Genomic DNA, 20,635 nt, shown 5'->3' on the forward strand with positions numbered 1-20,635 from the left:
GGTTTCCCACTTCTTCTCCAGGCAAATGCCGGGATGGTACCTAAGTTAAGGCCACGGACGCTTTCTTACCTCTTTCCTGTCTATCCCTTCCGATCGTCCATATCCCCATCATTGTCTCACGCTCCAGGACACTGCCCTAGAAGCGGTAGAGGAGGGATCCCTCGCTGAGTTCGAGGGAAAAACTAACCTTCGAGGGTAAACGAATTAAGAAAGGAAGAAGAAATTTCCTCTGTTACCGTGTGCTCTCTACGACGTTCTCCAACAGGTTAGCAGCACCATATGCGTCCTCGCTGACTGAGGACAGTCACCCCGTGCTGTAAACCCGTTGCTACCGAGCTCGGTAGCTGCAGTCGCTTAAGTGCGACCAGTATCCAGTATTTGGGATATAGTGGGTTTGAACCCCTCTGTCGGCAGCCCTGAAAATTGTTTTCCGTGGTTTCCCATGTTTACACCAGGGGAATGCTGGGAGTGTGTCCTTTCATGTCCCATCGTCGCCATAAGACCTATCTGTGTCGGTGCGATGTAAAGCTACTTGTAAGAGAAAAACCTTGTAACCTTGCTGGGGGTTCCGAAGTGGTCTAAAGGAGGGCTTTAAGCTACTATGGTACGTGGCTACTCAGGTCGCACAATTCATACAGCTAGTCAAACAATTCACTCTGGCTAAAATGTAGATTGTGTGTCATTTTGTATAAGGAGAAAAAAAGTTCAGGTTTCTCCTAAAGGATAATCAAGCACACATAAACGTAATGTTCTGCATATACTTAGAGTTACAGGAAGAAATTTCACACCTGGGTTTGAAATATCCTTTGAGATATCGAAGAATTTCAAGTAATAGAACTTATCGAAAATAAGCTCACTGAACAAAAAATTAGTCACCCCTGGAGAAATCATTACAATCATCATTTGATAGCGTGTAACTCCGCCTCTGGACTTGATAACCGCCTAGATTCGGTTAGGAACTGAGTCCATGAGGTTCTGCAGGTACATCGTATCCAGGTTAAACAACTCGCTGAGGATTTGATCGCGTAATTCCACCAAATTGCGGGGATGCTGATGTCGGCGTTGTACCCACTGTTCCAAAATGTCTCACAGATTTTCAATGGGGTTCAAGTAAGGCGATTTAGCAGGGCAATCGAGATGTAATAGGATGGGGGAGTGTTCATAAAACCAGTCACATATGCGTCCAGCCCGATGAACTTTACTGTTGTCATCTTGAAAAATCGGGGGTATCAATAGCACACTCATCATGTAGATGTTGACCGGAAGGCCACACCTGATCATACAGAATGTTTAAATAAACCTGCTGGTTCATGTTAATGGTCACCTCAGTGAGCGGGCCCAATCCATGATACGAAAAACACCTCCAAAACATCACAGACGCACCTCCACCTTGCACCCATCCAGGATGAACTGCTCCATTTGGCCTTCGGTGAACTCGACGACGTGCATCATTGGAATAAAGGCAAAAACATGGTTCATCAGATAGCATTACGTTCCGCCAGTCAGCTACTGTCCACGTTCAATGATTTCTAGCTCATTGAAGACGCGCAGCTGTATGTGCATGCGTGAGCAATGACCTCTTGCGAGGTGACCGTCTCCTAATGTTCATTGCTTGCAGTTCCCATCGCAATGTTCTCTCGCTAACGGGTTGGGATGGACCTTCATTCACGACTGCAGCATTTCCTGTCGAGTTTGGAAGCTATTTTGATTCACAAGCCGTGAAACGCGTCTCCGGTCCCTCTCAGTCAGAATCTTTTTTCCGACCACAGTACTAACGTCGTGTTTCGTGGCCACGTGTAGTTCACCACTGCTTGTAGGCTAGATACGTTGAACAGTCGGCTGCGAAACACCAACAAATACAGCAGCGTCACGCGACGTATGACCATGGGCACGGCCAAACACAATGCCCCTTGCACCTACCCATGCTGACGTACACTGTCCGCTTGAAACATCAATGTCTCACTGATCGCTACTGCTTTATGCCACATAGATACAGTGCGCGTGCGGTTGAACACGGGACATTTTCGCTGCGCCAACTGTACAGGCTTAACGATCCATCTGTGCGTGTGCACTAGGATGACTAATTTATTTTCCTGTGAGCATATGTAACATATGAATTATACAGAATTCCGTCAGGAAGCGGAAATTCCTTCGAGATGTAGAAAATTCTAATTATAGACGTTTTAATTATAGAAGTTTAACTGTAATTATTTATAGTGTCAGATGCCACGCTACATTTGACGAACCCCGCCTCCGTCCCCCACCCCGTCTCTTAAGTGCTATTTTGAATGAAACATTGTTTCTCCTTTTTATGTTTCCTATTTTATTGTGCGCTGGTAATAAACCATAAACGATGCCAAAAAGTTAATATTCAGGGGATAGCAACTGCCGTCCCGATCGGGTTGGCATATTTACTTTTGGTCGGTTTTATATATATATAGAATAAATGATATTTGCTCGTGGCGTTGACCTATGAAGATATTTTGCTACTACTTTCAACATTTGAGAGGAACCTGCGTGTAAGTGGAATTGCGGAAGTGTATAGTGTTGAATGTGAGGCAAGGAACGTTAAGGACGATACAAACACCCAGTCCCCAGGCCAGGGATATTAATCAATTACAATTAAAAACCCCTGTCCCGGCCGGGTATCGAACTCGGGACCGCCGGGTGACAGGCGGACGCGTTGCCCCCTACATCGCGGGCCCGGACACTTTTGGTCCTTACAAGCAGTTGAAATAAAAGTGCCGACGCGATCGGGCGCTGGCCATTGTTTAACTTTTCACGGGAGATGTGGCGCAGGAACTTCAAGCCACATTCCTTGCTTACTTTCACTACGTCAAAGACTATTGCGTGTTATTGTCTATGAAAATGAGTGACTACTTATATCATAGCCCGCTGCTTAGGTGCATCCAGGGTGTTGGCTGGCTTGAGACCCGAAACCGAACGTCGTAGCCTTGCTTCCCTACGTTGGCCGCCCGACTGGCCCCCAAAATTTCTTATGCCGCCGAACACCACAGGTTCTCAACTGGCCGGCAGGCCTTCCGCAGTAAACGGGCCCCTTCACCATGCATCGTCTCATCTCCCTACTGAAATACACTTTAATGCCAAATAATATTCGTTCGATTTCTCAATTTCATCTTTGTCATTACTAGGGCCCGGACTTGTTTAAAATACATATGCGTATATACAAATGCATATTTTGAACGTTAGTGCATATACAGACATTTTTTCTCTTATGTGCGATCGATTATCTGAGATCTCTGAACGAAATGGAAAATTTAATGAGCTCTGTATGTTGCACATCACTTGGCAACATGATAAACATTCCCTGATCAAGGAAAGTGCTTTCAGTGTCGCAATACAAGTAGGTAGATGGATAATGATGTTTTTCACAACAGCAATTTCCTTCTTTCTGACATTCCTTTCTCCTTCTCTTTACAGTAGCCTCCCAAAGTTTGCACAAACAAGTGCGTTCATCTGTTAACTTGCTCTTCGTCCATTGCAGCGTTCTACCAGATTAAACTGTAAAAATGCCTAAAGTCTTTGTCTGAAGAATGTTCCGAGCAGTCAGTGCCGGTGTACAAGTATTGCCCAGTTACGTCCGTCGACGTAGAACGATCAATTTCAGCGTATAAATTACTGCTGTCCGACAACAGAAAGTCATTGACTCCTGAAAACATTGAAAAACTGTTGAAACCTACTGCCATGCATTATTTTCTAAGGAATGAAACTTGTTCATCAATTTAACGCTGAATTAAAATTAAGTAATCCGTTTGATAATTGTACTTTGTTTTATTTGTACTGCATATTTCGGTGCATATTTTCAACATTTTTGGTGCATATGTACGTGCATATTGTCGGAATTTTTAGTGCATATGAATCCGGGCCCTAGTCATTACTACGTAAAATCATATGCCGACCCTATCGGGCCGATAAGTAACGTCACAAACTGCGTCACTTTGTAAGTGTTCTATGCTACGTAGCCGACCGAACTGGGTGACAGCGTTATGTCATCGGATTACCAAAGATTCCCTTGAGATACGGTGGTTCATTTTTCCGCGCTAGAATGGGTGCAGTTACAATACGAGTTCCATTTCACATTTCACATTTCACATTACCCATCGACCAGCTGTTGTCGGCCCGGTCGGACCGGTGCAGGTATTAAATAAGGTTTTGCTAGCGAGATGTAGTGTTTACAGTGCACTATGCCTTCTGGTATGGGCTAGAATAAATGTGTTACTTTCATTGACCTGTCTCAGTCTCATCCTTGGCTTTGACAATATGAAAGTGACTGAGGTATGAGTGATGCTAGTAATACCATTCCTTATGCAGCCAGCCCCTGTTATGAATGGTGTGTAAATTTTGCTCATAGGGTCGGTTGGTGCAGGCTTGGCAGCCTGATGTGTAATAGCAACTTCTGGCTCGGTGAGGAAAGCAACGGGTTTAGGTTACTCATTGTCATTATGTGTGAAAAGGAACGTTATTTAAAGGATTTCAATAATTATAGTACGAAAAGAAGCGAAGTATAGCGCCGGTCCCGTTCAACAGCTATGCAGACGGGCAGGCGTGGGGAGTAGGGAGACGTGTGGCGGCGAATCAATAGGAGGGGGAGGGGAGGAGGTGCGGAGCTGTGGCAGGAGTCAGGCAGTGTGCCGGCTTAGCATTGGCCAGCATCGTTGTTCACGCGGAACTTGAAATGTCGCAACTTTTAGGCCACTTAGTTAACACCCTAATGCATGTCGGCCCCCAAAATTGATGCTGACATCTTAAATACGTGTGCCTCAATGTGTTTTCCAATTTCCATCACGATCGGAGACTTAACCATTGGCGATATTCCCTCGTAAGTGCGACGTAAAACTATTATTATTATTATTATTATTATTATTATTATTATTATTATTATTGTTGTTGTTGTTGTTGTTGTTGTTGTTGTTGTTGTTATTGTGGGTGCATATTCCCGCTTGCTGTAGCCTACGCACACTTCATTTACTCGTGCCATCTATCTAAATCTACTCCCCCCTCCTCACACCAGCCCTGGACCACCCCTTCCCCCTCCGCTCCTTCCATCCTAGCAAACACAGTCGAACCAACAATAGACTCGATCACGCGAACGAGACCGTTACTTTGAGAAGGCCAGGCCATTTGAGAGGACAACCACCTGCTAAACACCGTAAGTTTAAGCTTTCTTCACACCCATTCTACACTTTTTACTTATCACCCCATGTTTCTCACACAACCTCATTAGAACTTCATTGACGGTTTCCACTAGATCACTTACAGTTTACTATGCATCTGTCTTCTACCTAACACAGCTTCTCAATTTTATATCGCGGCCCTTCCGACCCTTTATAATAAGGCAAGACACCAGCCAACATTATGGAACAATAATCAAGAAAGGGACCGCTAGATTGAGAAGATATTGAGAATGCTGCTGTTTCTAAAGCTTTAAATTTCATTGGTGTTTTTTCCTTGTCACAGGCTTTTCGCCTGCATGTTATATCAGGCTTGGTTTCTCAAAAATGTTTGCTCCCGCTCCCCTGCTGACCAATTTAATGTGATGGGTTTCTACAAGGATGATTTTCGACAGGGATTTCAACGTGTTTTGTTACTGTTACTAAACAATATTTTGTAAACTATGAGGTCCACAACCTCACCATGTGCTACTATTGTTCGTTTCCATCTGCATCATTTGTTTTTTCATTCCTTTGTTTTCTTAGGTTAACACAGTTTTTAGTTTCAATTATTATTTTAAATTAACACCTTTTCGCTGAATTTTGTCGCAGTGAGTTGTTTTTTGCTCCGCATATTGATGTAAATATTGTATATTTGTGCTAATTTTGTTTCCGTCTAGGCTCTCTTTTGTTTGTTTTTTCATTTGCTCCTTCATTATGTTTTTAGCATTTTTTCAACTTATATTATGTAAATTATTTCAAACTCCCCTCATTTTTCACTGAAGATGGCTCAAACGAGCCGAAACATGTTTGAATTTGTTTACTCCGTCTAATGACGGAATATTTATTGTATTGAATTAGGAGGATACCCTCATTTTTCACCTTTGTAAAGTGAAAACCGTCAATACGGAATGATTCTAATATCTTGTAACACTCTAATGACATCAAACACGAGGAAGTGGTTAACGTCCCACTAGGCCGGAAAATAATTTTGCCGACTGAATTAAAACAGAAACGTTAAAGTGGCTACCATGACAACAGCCATCAATGGATTCCGGGTAACGGGGATTTACACGCTGAATGAGAACATATTTACTCATGCAAACTTATTAAAGGAGAGGTCTGATAGAGTATCAAACTATGGCAACGATGATTACGTGTTGCCCGGTGACATTCGATCTGTTCCAGTCATCGGACCCAGTGCATGCACTCGACGACGTTGCGCTGTTTTGATCCCTGGTTCACGACATAAACGTGGAGCTGAAGCAGTGGTTGAAAAGAAACAGCAGAAGGAAGCAACGGATGCGGCTAGGAAAGAAAAGAGAAATGCCGAAGTAAAACATCAGGTGAGTTCGTCTAGCACAGGCAAAGAGGATGAAAATGAAGTGGAATTTGCCTCAACCGACGATAACAATAGTGGTGAACAAGATGCTGAATGTCCCATCTGCAACAAGCTGTACTCAGAAGACAGCAAGTGTCAGAAATGGATCCGGTGCACTAAGTGTTTCCTGTGGAGCCATGAAAAGTGCAATGGCAAAGTTACGAAGACATTTAAATAAACTCTCTGTGAAAAACAGTGAGATAATATCCGAAAGGATTATTTCACCACAAACAATGATTTATAACACTATGTATATGGTTTTGGTTAAATGTTATACCAGTAATTTTCCCCTTGAGTTTATTTTAGGTGGGGCCATATTTGGAGCCAATATTATATGTTCAGCAAAACCTCTCCTTAAAAAAAAAAAAAAAAAAAACGCTTTATTTAAAAATTACTTATTACATGGAACCAATACAAGCTATGGGCAAAGTGATTTCCGGACTGTATGCATTTTCATTTTCAAATTTGTATCATGGTGCGATAAACGAAATGGGGGCCATAATTGGGGACTTACCCTTAGGTAAACAAATTATAGGGAATCTGCCATATGAGCGACAGCCCTAAATGCAGGTAAGTGTTCATTGATTGATTGATAACTTTACCTTTGGTAGCAGCTGAGGTAGTTAAGCTCCAGGGACTATCTCCCTGGGAGGTTGTCATTCTAAGTCGGAATTGGTGGCACTCCCCTGGACCCAGTTCCTTGACCTCGTGACGCGTGTGGTAACCCCTGAAGATTAGAAACATTAATTTTAATATAGACATAAAGGAAATAATTTAGAACATAGAAAGTGAAATGGTATTAAAAAATAAAACCCTGGATCCACGCAAGAACATCAAAATTAACTTTTCCGAATTACTTCATCCAAACTTCCTGCTTTCAGCAAAACAACTTAACGCAAACAGAGCTGATTGCTGATTGAATTGAGTAAAGAAGTCGAGAATCATTCTGGCGCCTTGACCAAGCCACGACTCTTTTTTTTAGTTTTAAAATTTTGGCTTTCTGTCTTCACGGCCATTTAGCTACCTACAATTTTGTGTGTTTCTGATTATTAATTACGAATTGACAATTTTTTGTAGGTTTCTAATTATTAATTATGAATCGACTTTGATGAATCGAGCTTATGCCTTTAAGACGAACACAAAAACCCAGCCTCCGAGCCGGAGAAATTAACCGGACAAAGTTAAAATCCCCGACCCAGCCGGAAATCGAACCCGGGACTCCAGTAGGCCATGACTTTACGTGCTATATCCCTATGTCCAAGATCACCAGTTTCATCCCGACCGTCGTCGTTAGGCTTTTGAAGACAGTAAAGTGCAGTCAGTGCTGTAGTTTATGTTGACACATGGAGGAACTTTGACCCACATAACAAATATTCCCCAAAAATATTTCAGTTCATCTGCATGTGTAGTTCTCACCCTGTGCTCGGAGCCACCGTAAAGCTGGCTGAGCAATGTCAAGGCCTCTCGTAGAACAATGCACAGTGACAGTGCGAGGTGTTTGTAGCGGACAGATATGGTGCAAACAATGCAAACGCAACGATATCAAATACAGTAGAGACAATACGCGACACTTACGGATTTAGCCTTGTTAAAATGGGAGACAATTCGACGGTGGCGCTCCTAGTGACTTGACCTGAAAAGTCGTACTAAATTCAAATATCAATAGAAATGCATATACGAAAATGGATAAATAAATTACGTCTAGAAAGAAAGTATTATTGAGATATTAACTTCGAAGTTGCTAAAGCAATTCTGGATAAATGAATGAAGAATTATTTAAAAGGTTATTATTTAAAGACTGAAATTAGACATATAAACAAGATATGAAATGGGACTGCTGTGAAATGGGTTGATCTTTCATTTATACATTACTATTTTTTTGTTTTAGCATTCCTGCCTGAACTTTTACGGTTAGATTTGTATTTTTTTCTCATTTAAAAAACATTGTGTCATCACATTAAGACACTTGTCAATAAAAATATCGGCACATTCCTTACACACATGATGCAATGAATTAAGATTTAAAAGCTGGACAATTTTCCTCTTAACATGAAGCCTACTAACAGAAAGAAAATCTATAAAATCCCGGCTTTAATCTGAGAAGAGGGATAAAAGAAAGAAAAGTATGAAAATGTTGTCAATAGTGATGCTTTGAGGAATATTTACGTACAATTAGAGTAAAAATTTTTAAAGTCGCTGACCTGGAAATGATCTGAACAGATCTTATAATTCTTATATAAGCGTAACGTCCTTTCTTTCTTGTACACCTTATCCAAATCACTTCTGTGACATTTCAAAACCCACAGATCACACCTACAACAACACATCGGTACTGAAGGTTAACTGCTGCACTATACAATAAAAATATGCGTATTATATTTTAAGCCAGTTAAAATATGGGTCAAGCAGGTCAGAAGATTATGAAGTACTATAAAAATCTCCTTGTCACTGGAAGAATATATATGCAAACACAATATTACCTACGTTTTCTTGTCACGAGGGTAGCGAAAGAAAGACCGCGCATTCTTCTCTACTTCATAGTTACTGCAGCCAAACACAGCACATACCTTTCCCCTCATGTTGAGAGGAGATATAAAGGAAAGACACACGCTACTATTTAATTGCGTCAACTCACTGAAAACGCATAAATAACACCAAGAACTTCACACACAAATACACGTGCTCTTATGGCAGAATCAGTAGTTCTCAGGTCCATCCGCTAGAGAGCTCTAATAGCTGTCCTTCGATATCTCGCTCAATGTCGTGAATTGTCTCTACTGTATTTGACGATATACATGGTAGTCGAAAACAACGTGAAACGGGTATATGGGTGTTAGAGGATTGGTCATACTGATAAAGAATTTGAAATAAATAATTCGATAGCTCGCACCGTTGTCATTTTATCAGCTGCTGAACTTAGCCAATCAGATCGCATCGCGGCTGAATTCAAATGGGTTTTGGGCAGCGGTGTTGCAAAATCTACACGTGACTTAAGAATGGCTTGAAAGCCATGTCGAGAAGTCAGCATCATACACAAACACATCGTGGGTTTCAGCCAGTGTCACCGTAGTGTACTTGCTATGGCGCGATCCTGTCAGTTCCGAGGTCTGTATTCAAACCTCTCCCCTGGCGAAGTTTTAGTCCTCGGCTAGTGCTCTCAATCCGAGCACTCTGTATATGCATAGAAGCTCAAAAAATTATAAAAGAACAATGGAAAGAAATGAGCGCATGACATTGTATGTTCCTAGCATTTGATATTTTATCAGACTTAACTTTAATCACCATCAAATTACAATTCACCTCCCATATAGATACAAATCTTATTGATACCCACAACAAATATTACATCTGAAGGTTTCATTGTTTCTGGAAAAGGTGTACCTGCGAGGAACTTACATAATACCACGAACTCATTCCTTGTTTTGTTATTTTATTTTGAGCAACTGTACTTTCATTTTTATTTACATGTTATTACTTGCTCAATCGTAGATATATTTCAATGTTGAATAAAAAATAAAAAGACATTTGACAAACATCACTGCCAACAAGGCGTACAACTGACGTCTTAATTGAAAATAATACACAGTCAAGCCTCCGTGGCTCAGGTGGCAGCGCGCCGGCCTCTCACCCCTGGGTTCCGCGGTTCAAATCCCGGTCACTCCTTGTGAGATTTGTGCTAGACAAAGTGTAGGTGGGACAGATTTTTCTCCGGGTACTCCGGTTTTCCCCATCATCTTTCATTCCAGCAACACTCTCCAATATCATTTCATCTATCAGTCATTCCTATCCTCTCCGCAAGACGGGGTCTTCATTCATTCCATCCCTGACCCGGTTACTTACTGGGAAACAAGTTGTAGGTTTTCATTTTCAATACGCAATCACTCCTAAAGAAGTAAAAAGAAAATAATAAATAATAACAGAACTAATAATCACATTTTGAATATTGTTACCCTACTTGGATGAATCACGGACTGTGGAAATCTGCATTTAAATGTTAATGTTTTTCTTTTCGCTAATGTTTCAACATTTCACAAAAGTGAGTTTGAGCATAATCCTTAAAGCTTGTATTAGAAAGATTTATTAGCAATCGAGGCTTCGTAAATTTCATAATTGGAAAACACATTTAAGCGTGTGAAGGTTACGACAACAAACAAACAAGCAAGCAGCAGAACGACGAATGTGTCAGTGAAGAAGCAGTGGACAGCTAAAAGCCAGGCAAGTGGGGTGGGGGGGGGTGGGGGGTGGGGGTGAGTGAGCTCGGAGCCGGGGGCAAGAGCTTCAACATGCGCTCTCGGTCCCAGAGTCACATTTTGTACATCTCTGCAAAAAGAAAAAAAAAGTTTTTTAAAAGATACTAAGTTATAGTTATGATGATTGTTGCTTTAAGGGTCTAACATCTAGGTAATCGGCCCAATACTACTGTACTATACTGTTACATTCAATGAGAGGAGCAGTTCTCAGCTTAAGGATCTCACGTTTCGTGCTTGAAAAGAAAAATAGGGGTTTCATTTTTCCTTTATATTTAAGCAGTCTTTAAAGTCATAAAATGGAGATTATGATTATAAACGGAAGCAGACTGGTCGAGCAAATTGAAGCGCGCGTGCCAGTTGGACACGTCACTCACCAGTGATTGTCAAGAGAACTTGCATATTCATAGCTCTATTAGCATGTCTCCATCTTTACGGGAGCTTTCCCTTCTAATACAGAGAGTTAATTTCGGTCAAATGCACGCTTATATGCCGGTGTTTTACTGACCAGTGGTCAACGTTGGTGCGCCGCTGACATATTTTTGAACGCGATTATATTTTTACCGTGTTCACGGTATCCTCGGCCATGCTATTTTGTGATCGAGATTGAAGCACTCGGCCATAAGCCTACAGCAATGGTACCATTACGTCGGACGTAAGATTATCTAGTGAATGATACATACATCCAAACCCCATGATGGAACATTCCTGAAGGGTTATGGCGTACCAAACGACCGCTGCTCAGCCCGAAGGTATGCAGATTATGAGGTGTCGTGTGGTCGGCCTTTATTCTGTTTTTCTAGACCGGGACCGCTATCTCACGGTCAGAAGAGTTCCTCAATTGTAAGCACATAGGCTGATTTGACCTTGAACCAGCCCTCAGATCCATGCACAATCTCTGTTCTGTCCGAAAATCGAACCCGGGGTCCCCGGGTAAGAGAATTTACATTCAGAAATCGTTATGAAGCCAATTAATTAATTGTCACATTTTCGACTCCGCATAACTTTGTCCCTAAGGGTCCAAGGGCAACAGTTGTGGTACGACCATCTCGGCATTTGAGAGCTGTTAAATAATACTTCACATGAGGGGTTAAAATTGGTATGTAGACGACCGAATAATCGACTTTTTAAACTTGAGTTGCAAATTTTCAACGTTACCAGTTATTTATTAATAAATTGCATTTAAATTCGCTATAATGTCACTTAAAATTGTTAAATATTTGATAAAACAGTCAAGCCTCCGTGGCTCAAGCGGCAGCACGCCGGTCTCTCACCGCTGGGGTCCGTGGTTCAAATACTGGTCGCTCCATGTGAGATTTGTGCTGGACAAAGCGGAGGCGGGACAGGTTTTTCTCCAGGTACTCCTGATTTCCCTGTCATCTTTCATTCCAGCAACACTCTCCAATATCATTTCATTCCATCTGTCAGTCATTAATCATTGCTTCAGAGGAGTGCGACAGGCTTCGGCAGCCGGCATAATTCCTATCCTCGCCGCTAGATGGGGCTTCATTCCATTCCTGATCCGGTCGAATGACTGGAAACAGGCTCTGGATTTTCGTTTTCATTTGTTAAAACAATCGAGATCGGAATCTTTTAAATCGTTCGTTGCGTTCACATGCTGCAGCGCTCCGCATTGTTCTGAATATGAGTGCTCGTAATCGAGCATTCAAAGCACGAGCTCTCGCAGGGAGAGAAGTTGCTCGATCGCGCTAAATGTATCATTGTGACATTTAGCTTAGACCTTGAATGGCTCGTAAATTCACTAGAAAACGGACTGGCATACCCCCCTTACACGGTTTACGAGGATTGGCCTATACTGATATCGATAAAGCAAATACTCTAGCCGATACACTTGAAAATACCTGCATCCCTAACGTCGATCCCTCTGACGATGATTTCATCGACTTAGTCGAGGATGAGGTTGAAGATTTAGGTGACACCAACCTTCCCCCTAACTTCAAATTTATCTCACCCCGTGAACTATATACAACCATTCTCAAACTTAAAAATAGGAAAACTCCTGGGCTTGATAATATTTCGGCATCTTTCCTGAAAAATTTACCAAAAAAGGCTCTTACATTCATCACCAAATTATTTAATGCCATATTCCGATATGGTTATTTCCCATCCCCATGGAAAACCGCTAAAGTCATCATGATTCCCAAACCACTTACCAATACTGCTTTCCCTCAAAATTATAGGCCAATCTCTCTTCTATCTATACTTTCTAAACTATTCGAAATACTCCTACTCAACAGGCTAAACATCATCATTGAAGAAAACCACCTAATTAACGATGAACAATTTGGGTTCCGAAGTAAGCACTCCACAGTTCACCAACTCATGAGACTTACGGAGGAAATCACTAAAAACTTTAACGATAGAAGGCACACGGGAGTCTGTTTTCTAGATATATCGCGTGCGTTCGATAAGGTATGGCATGAAGGTCTCATATTCAAACTGAATTCCCTCGGCTTACCCTCTTTCATGATCCAACTATTTAAAAACTACCTTACAGATAGGAAATTCCAAGTTGAGGTTAACAAAACCTTATCCAGCCCACGCCCTATTCTGGCTGGCGTCCCGCAGGGAGGAGTTCTCTCCCCAATTCTTTTCAATTTGTACATGACCGACATACCTAAGCCAACACACGCGAAGGTCTACATGTATGCTGATGATACGGCTATCTCCTCTGTCTCTTGGCAACCACCTAGAGTACAAAATTACATCCAAGACGCCCTCTCCACCCTCGAACCATGGTTTCGGAAGTGGAGAATCAAAATTAATGTAAATAAATGCAATGCAACGTTCTTTTCCAAACGTACTATGACTAACCCCCTCCCACTGGTCTTTTTCGGTGAAGTGATCCGGTGGAGAAACTCTTCTAAATACCTAGGTGTAATCCTAGACAGAGGACTTACTTTTAAAGATCACACCAATTCGATTTCGGTTCAAGCGAATAAACGCTTATCCCAAATTATTCCCCTCATGAAAGCCGATCAAGGCCTAAATCTAGAAAACAGGCTCACGCTGTACAAGACATCTATCCGACCCATTCTGGAGTATGCCAGTCCGGTCTGGGGAATGGCAGCCAAAACCCACCTGGATAAGGTGCAGCGCGTCCAAAACCGGGCGCTGCGCCTCATCTCTGGTGCACTATGGTTTGAAAGGAATCATGATATCCACCAATCCCTTAGGATTGAAGAGATTAGATCCAGAATCAAGAAGACGTCCCGGAAATTCTATTCTGGACTAATCAACAGGCCCAACCCACTCATCTCATCGCTGGGCAATTATGATACCATAGGCTTCCGCTATAAGCGCCCTAAGGCAATCTTAGATTAGTCGCCCCTCCAACAGGGCGCAGGTCATATCCTGACCAGTACTGATTCCGTTTGTTAGCAGGTTCCCCCTACCCACCATCAATGCAGCTTCAGCTAAAGTGTTATGAGATAGCACCCAAGACCTCAATTAGGTCGGAGGGCTAAAATCCTCAACGGAACCCACTTGGATTCCGTCTGAGATTGGGGCATGGCTTAGACCTTGAGTTACCAAGTGATATCGGAATACTGAATGCATCACTTGTAGTTGCCCAGAAAGAGACTGTGATAAAGACGCTGCATTTTCGTAACGCTTACTTCCTGTGTATGTATGGCTGCAGAGCGAGATGATGTCACGTCGATATCTAACAACCTTCGCTCAACGCTTCAGAGAAAGATGGAGAAAGGGATTCCAAAAATTGGGGGCTTCATCTTTCGATGTTCTTACACTCTGGTATTTCAACCAGCTGATGCTCCTGCTCGATCAAGAAACGTCTAAAATGAATGAGTCAATTTAGATGGTACTCACAATTTGGTAAGTATTATTATAAACTTCTGATTAGGTACCAGCCCCTACTCCGTGGTTTCCGTTTTCTTTTCCTCTCCTGTCCCTCAAGTAACATTGATGAAGCTGCAATTAAGAAGCAAGTTGCCACCTTTCTTTTGTTCCTCATACTTTCCATAGGAGGTAGCCCAGTTGGGGGCCCCGATCGTAAAGGCGTCAAGTTGCCAGTGGTTAGAGACCCGTTGGTAAAAATAAATAAATAAATAAATAAAGAAAGAAAGAAAGAAAGAATGTAAAACTGAGACACTATAATGCAGTAGTCAGACCATCAGTCCTCTATGCAGCAGAATGCCTATCCCTAACTAAAAAAACCCCACTGAGAGCCCTGGAAGTGCAAGAACGGAAATTCCTGAGAAGAATAATAGGGCCAAGGATCCTACCAGATGGAAGGCGATGGTACAAACCCAACAATGAGCTCTACCAGCATCAAGAAAACCTCATAGATGCCATCAGGAGAAAACGTCTGACTTTCTATGGACACCTATACAGAATGGATCCTAATAGATTATCCCATAAGATCTTCAAGGTTGCTAACAAAGGCAAAGCTACTGGATTCCCCTGGACCAAACAAGTGGACAAAGATCTTGCAGAGCTTAATATTAATCAAGCCGCCATTACTGACAGAAATGCATACCGTTTAATGGTCAAAACTAAACCTTTCATAACATCCCGTACATCAGCTAGCCACAAAGGAGCCGGGAATTGGTCAGAGGAGCGCAGGAAAGAATTCAGCGAGAAAATGAAGGAATACTGGGCCAACAGGAAGGCTCAAGAGGCCACTAAGAACACAATCCAGTATGCTAAAAGGGGCAGACGAAGACAAAAACACAGCTAGAACACAAGCACCGTGGTCCACAGATGGCCTAAACGCAAAGAAAAATAAATAAATAAATAAATAAATAAATAAATAAATAAATAAATAAATAAATAAATACATACATAAATAAATAAATAAATAAATAAATAAATAAATAAAACACCAGCAGAATGTTGACCGGCAGGGTAAGACATGGTGGTATACAATGTTTAATCACTAGATTGCGTGTCAAAAGTTTGGATTCAATCCCAAACCTCTCCACAGTACTAAGAGCATATGGCGCTGTCGATGGTGATTCGTACGTTGGGTGGAGGCGTTAAGACTTGAGCAGGCTCCTTGGTGTTATTCGACAGGAGTACGCTATGTGCCGACCTCGGGTTTCACCCTCTCGCTATATCATCATCATCCTATCCCAGACAGGGATACCAGTTGAGCCGAGCATGTCCTCGGACACTCCCGGCACTGAACGCCATACAATAAATAAATAAATAAATAAATAAATAAATAAATAAATAAATAAATAAATAAATAAATAAATAAATAAATCGTTCAGAAATAAACGAAATATGCGGAATCCAGGATAGATTTACGAAAAGAACTGTGGAAACTGAAAAGAAAACCGAGTGTTGTCTGCAGATGTCAAGTCCAGTTTTTATGCAGTTAAACTGAGCGCGTACAGCTGCTGATGTAAGCGAGGCTGAAAGGTGAAGGAAAACTGCAAGAAGCACGGTTGTGCGAAATCGCTAATGTTGATTTGTGGAAAACTCTGGAAAAGAGGAATAAGTGTCCCAAGATCCCGTAATTTATATTTCTTCTTTCTTTCTTAATTCGTTTACCGTCCAGGGTTGGTTTTCCCTCGGACTCAATGAGGGACCCACCTCTACCGCCTCAAGGGCAGTGTCCTGGAGCGTGGGACTTTGCGTCGGGGGACACAACTGGGAGGAGGACCAGTACCTCGACCAGGCGACCTCACCTGCTATGCTGAACAGGGGCTTGTGTGGAGATGGTAGGATTGGAAAGGATAGACAAGGATGAGGGAAGGAAGCGGCCGTGGCCTGAAGTTAGGTACCATCCCGGCAATTGCCTGGAGGAGAAGTGGGAGACACGGAAAACCACTTCGAAGATGGTTGAGGATGGAATCGAACCTCCCTCTACTCATTTGACTTCCCAGCCCATGTGCCGCTTTTGAAATTTCGTAGTAGAGCCGGGAATTGAACCCGGGCCTCCGGTGGTGGCAGTTAATCACATTAACCACTACACCAGAGAGGCGCACTAATTCACATTTAACCGGACGAGTTGGCCGTGCGGTTAAGGGCGCCCAGCTGTGAGCTTCCATCCATGAAATAGTGGGTTCGAATCCCACTGTCGGCAGCCCTGAAGATGGCTTTCCGTGGTTTCCAATTTTCACATCAGGCAAATGTTGGGGCTGTACGTTAATTATGACCACGGCCGCTTCCTTCCCACTCCAAGGCATTTCCTATCCCATCGTCGCCACAAGACCTATCTGTGTCGGCGCGACGTAAAGCAAATTCCAAGGAAAAAATCACATTTAAAGAAGTAAATCTCGAGTGGGATCGTAAGGGGCGAAATAAAGTACAGGTGGAGTGTAGTGAAGGACGAAATGACATGGTGGGGAATGGGAAGATGTAAGTATCCGCCTTCCTGTGGTTGTGTTGTGCGACTAATAGAATGCACTAGTACGCAATAAGTTTGGCCAAACTTTTAGGACACAGTCCTCACGCATAGAAGAATAAAATGTGTTATACGGACATGGGTCCAGAAATGTTTCATTTCCATGTTAGGACTCATTTTCTACAACTCTAGATAGTACATGTGTGGGAAACACACAGAACAGAACGTACCAGCGTACAACATGAAACTCTATTTACATGAAATGTTCAAAATGCCCTCCGTCAGCATTGTTACATGCATCATCATCATCGCACTGAATCGCGGATGTGCTGATGCGGCACCATGCAGAGTTGTAGAAAATGACTTCTAACATGGAAATAGAGTTTCCGGAGCCAAGTCCATATACTTAACTTTATTTTTATTTACGCGTGAGGAATGCGTCCTGAAAGTTTGGCCTACCTTATTGTTACGGGGTTGGAACACTTGCACGGAGTGACATTTGCACGGCGTGAAACTTGCACGGAGTAACATTTGTACGTGACCCTCCATTCTGTCTAACAGTAGCCTACTTAGTGAGTCAGAAGTAGGATGGTGACATTTGCACGTAACCCTTCATTCCGTCTGACAGTAGCCTACTTAGTGAGTCAGAAGTAGGATGGTGACATTTGCACGTAACCCTTCATTCCGTCTGACAGTAGCCTACTTAGTGAGTCAGAAGTAGGATGGTGACATTTGCACGTAACCCTCCATTCTGTCTAACAGTAGCCTACTTAGTGAGTCAGAAGTAGGATGGTGACATTTGCACGGAGTGACATTTGCACGTAACCCTTCATTCTGTCTAACAGTAGCCTACTTAGTGAGTCAGAAGTAGGATGGTGACATTTGCACGGAGTGACACTTGCACGTAACCCTCCATTCTGTCTAACAGTAGCCTACTTAGTGAGTCAGAATAGGATGGTGACATTTGCACGTAACCCTCCATTCTATCTAACAGTAGCCTACTTAGTGAGTCAGAAGTAGGATGGTGACATTTGCACGTAACCCTTCATTCTGTCTAACAGTAGCCTACTTAGTGAGTCAGAAGTAGGATGGTGACATTTGCACGTAACCCTTCATTCTGTCTAACAGTAGCCTACTTAGTGAGTCAGAAGTAGGATGGTGACATTTGCACGGAGTGACACTTGCACGTAACGCTTCATTCTGTCTAACAGTACTTGGTGAGTCAGAAGTAGGATGGTGACATTTGCACGTAACCCTTCATTCTGTCTAACAGTAGCCTACTTAGTGAGTCAGAAGTAGGATGGTGACATTTGCACGTAACCCTTCATTCTGTCTAACAGTAGCCTACTTAGTGAGTCAGAAGTAGGATGGTGACATTTGCACGGAGTGACACTTGCACGTAACGCTTCATTCTGTCTAACAGTACTTGGTGAGTCAGAAGTAGGATGGTGACATTTGCACGGAGCCTCGATTTTCATACACTCCGGTATTAATAGACATGTACACAGTACTTGTCATAGCCTCGACTGAAGAGCTGGCCTACCTCCCCGGTGTAAATTGTTGAAATCATGTTCACTGTTTTCCTCGCACATTTTTTGTGTGTGTGTGTGCTACACATTTTGTCACTTCAATCGCCGCTTTATCCGGATTTTAAACATGACTTGCCTCGCCTAAAACTTCTGATCCGAACTTGGCAGATTCGATTCTGGCCCAGTCCGCTGGTATTTGAAGGGGCTCAAATACGTCAGCCCCGTTTCGGTGGATTTACCGGCACTTAAAAGAACTCCTCTGGGACAAAATTTTGACACCTCGACGTTCCCGTAAATCGTAAAAGTAGTTGGTGGGACGTAAACCATAATTATTATTATTCCTTTGCCCTTACTTTTCGTGAAATCTCCGCGGCCATAAGTCAGTTGATCTTTATTGGTATAGTCCACAATGTATCGATGTCCGTTGCAAATCAACAAAAGGCTTCTCCTTTTGGTGGTCTTGGTGTGCTCCATAGCTTTAGAAAAATTATCACCAGTTCAACACGGAACACTAATTGCCACTAGGTACCAACTGTAGCAATGAAATCTAAAGGCGTCTACCTATCTATCTATCTATCTATCTATCTATCTATCTATCTATCTATCTATCTATCTATCTAGCGTGCGTATTGCCCTCCACTACGTCTGCTTTTCAACTCTCTTTGGGCCGCCGTGCAAGTGTCACTCTTTGACATACCCATGCTTAGGAATTTCCAGTAATGTGTGGCGTTCCGTGCAAATGTCAATACATTCCATCTCCGTACAAGTACATATATTTCCGTGCAAGTGTCACATCTTCACATCTTCAGCTAGCAGGTGCCTTTCTAACCTATACACTGTGCACCAGGCTATGACTTCGTCACATGTGATGATATAACTTACCAGTACACTGTTAGCCAGCCGTATTCTCGATGTTTCACTTGCACCGTATAGTGCGGGCGTGACCAGCCTTCTTCCACAGGCGCAGGTTCCCACATCAACGTCACTGAATCTCGTGTTGACGCCACGACTAGGGGTTTCTTAGGAGCGGTACTTAGCACCATCCCTGAAGTCAGTTTTTACCAGTGGTTCCTCAGATGTCCGTAACGGCCTTTTATTTATTTATTTATTTATTTATTTGTTTATTTATTTATTTATTTATTTTATTAATTTACTTATTTTATCATTTATTTATTTATTTATTTATTTATTTATTTATTTATTTATTTATTTATTTATTTTATTAATTATTTATGTATTTATACTGGTATTTATTCACTGTTATTTGTTTAACCACGCCGTAATTCATATACTGTAGTTTCAGGCAGGAAAAGGTTAGGACTGGGAAGGTAACGACTATGGTCTTACCTAAAGTAGTGCTTCGACATTTTGTCAGGTGGGAAAACGGGAGGCCACTCAAAATCATCTTCAGGGCTGTCGGAATTCGAACCCACCATCTCATGAACGCAAGACTTCAGCTATACTGCTTAGCTAACTTGCTGCGTTTTATTTATTTATTTATTTATTTATTTATTTATTTATTTATTTATTATAACCATCGTCATCAATTCTTCGGTACTGACACACTGAAAATGCAAAACCAGTTTACCTATTTATGGGTCTTATCCGCTTCAAAGTACAATAGTTATATACGCAATATATACGCTGCTGCCAATGCTACGGAAGTTTTTGAGAGAAACTTGAGAAAGCTAGCGGAAGAAGGCTTTTCAGTTCATTCATTGCAGACTTTGTGAAGCAGCAGTTCCTTTCAAGCGGGGATACTCGAACATGTTCATATTACAATCCCTCAATTTATGAAATTTAGCCGTTAACAGTTATTGATTGATGTGTGCATAATGTTACGTGCCAGCCCCGTGGTAGCCCCTTTCGGGACTTCCAGGAAGAGGTTAGTGACTCATACGACCTGGGATCTCCCAGCCGGCTTGTGGGGTGGGGCCGGCTTTTCCATGTATTGTTCTCGTCGGCCGGCTTAC

At 42.3% G+C, this 20,635-nt stretch overlaps 1 protein-coding gene across 1 annotated transcript in view; it reads right to left on the reverse strand.

Moving 5' to 3' along the window:
• Nucleotides 1-20,635, reverse strand: part of flip (flippy) — a 118,816-nt gene that overhangs the window by 92,721 nt on the left and 5,460 nt on the right. Inside the window, exon 2 of the mRNA XM_067150685.2 lies at nt 7,155-7,279. Coding sequence (XP_067006786.1) covers nt 7,155-7,212 — 58 coding nt within the window. The 5' untranslated portion in view covers nt 7,213-7,279. The remainder of the gene's footprint in view (nt 1-7,154; nt 7,280-20,635) is intronic.

The sequence above is a fragment of the Anabrus simplex genome, chromosome 7, assembly GCF_040414725.1.
Source record: "Anabrus simplex isolate iqAnaSimp1 chromosome 7, ASM4041472v1, whole genome shotgun sequence".
Taxonomy (NCBI): domain Eukaryota; kingdom Metazoa; phylum Arthropoda; class Insecta; order Orthoptera; family Tettigoniidae; genus Anabrus; species Anabrus simplex.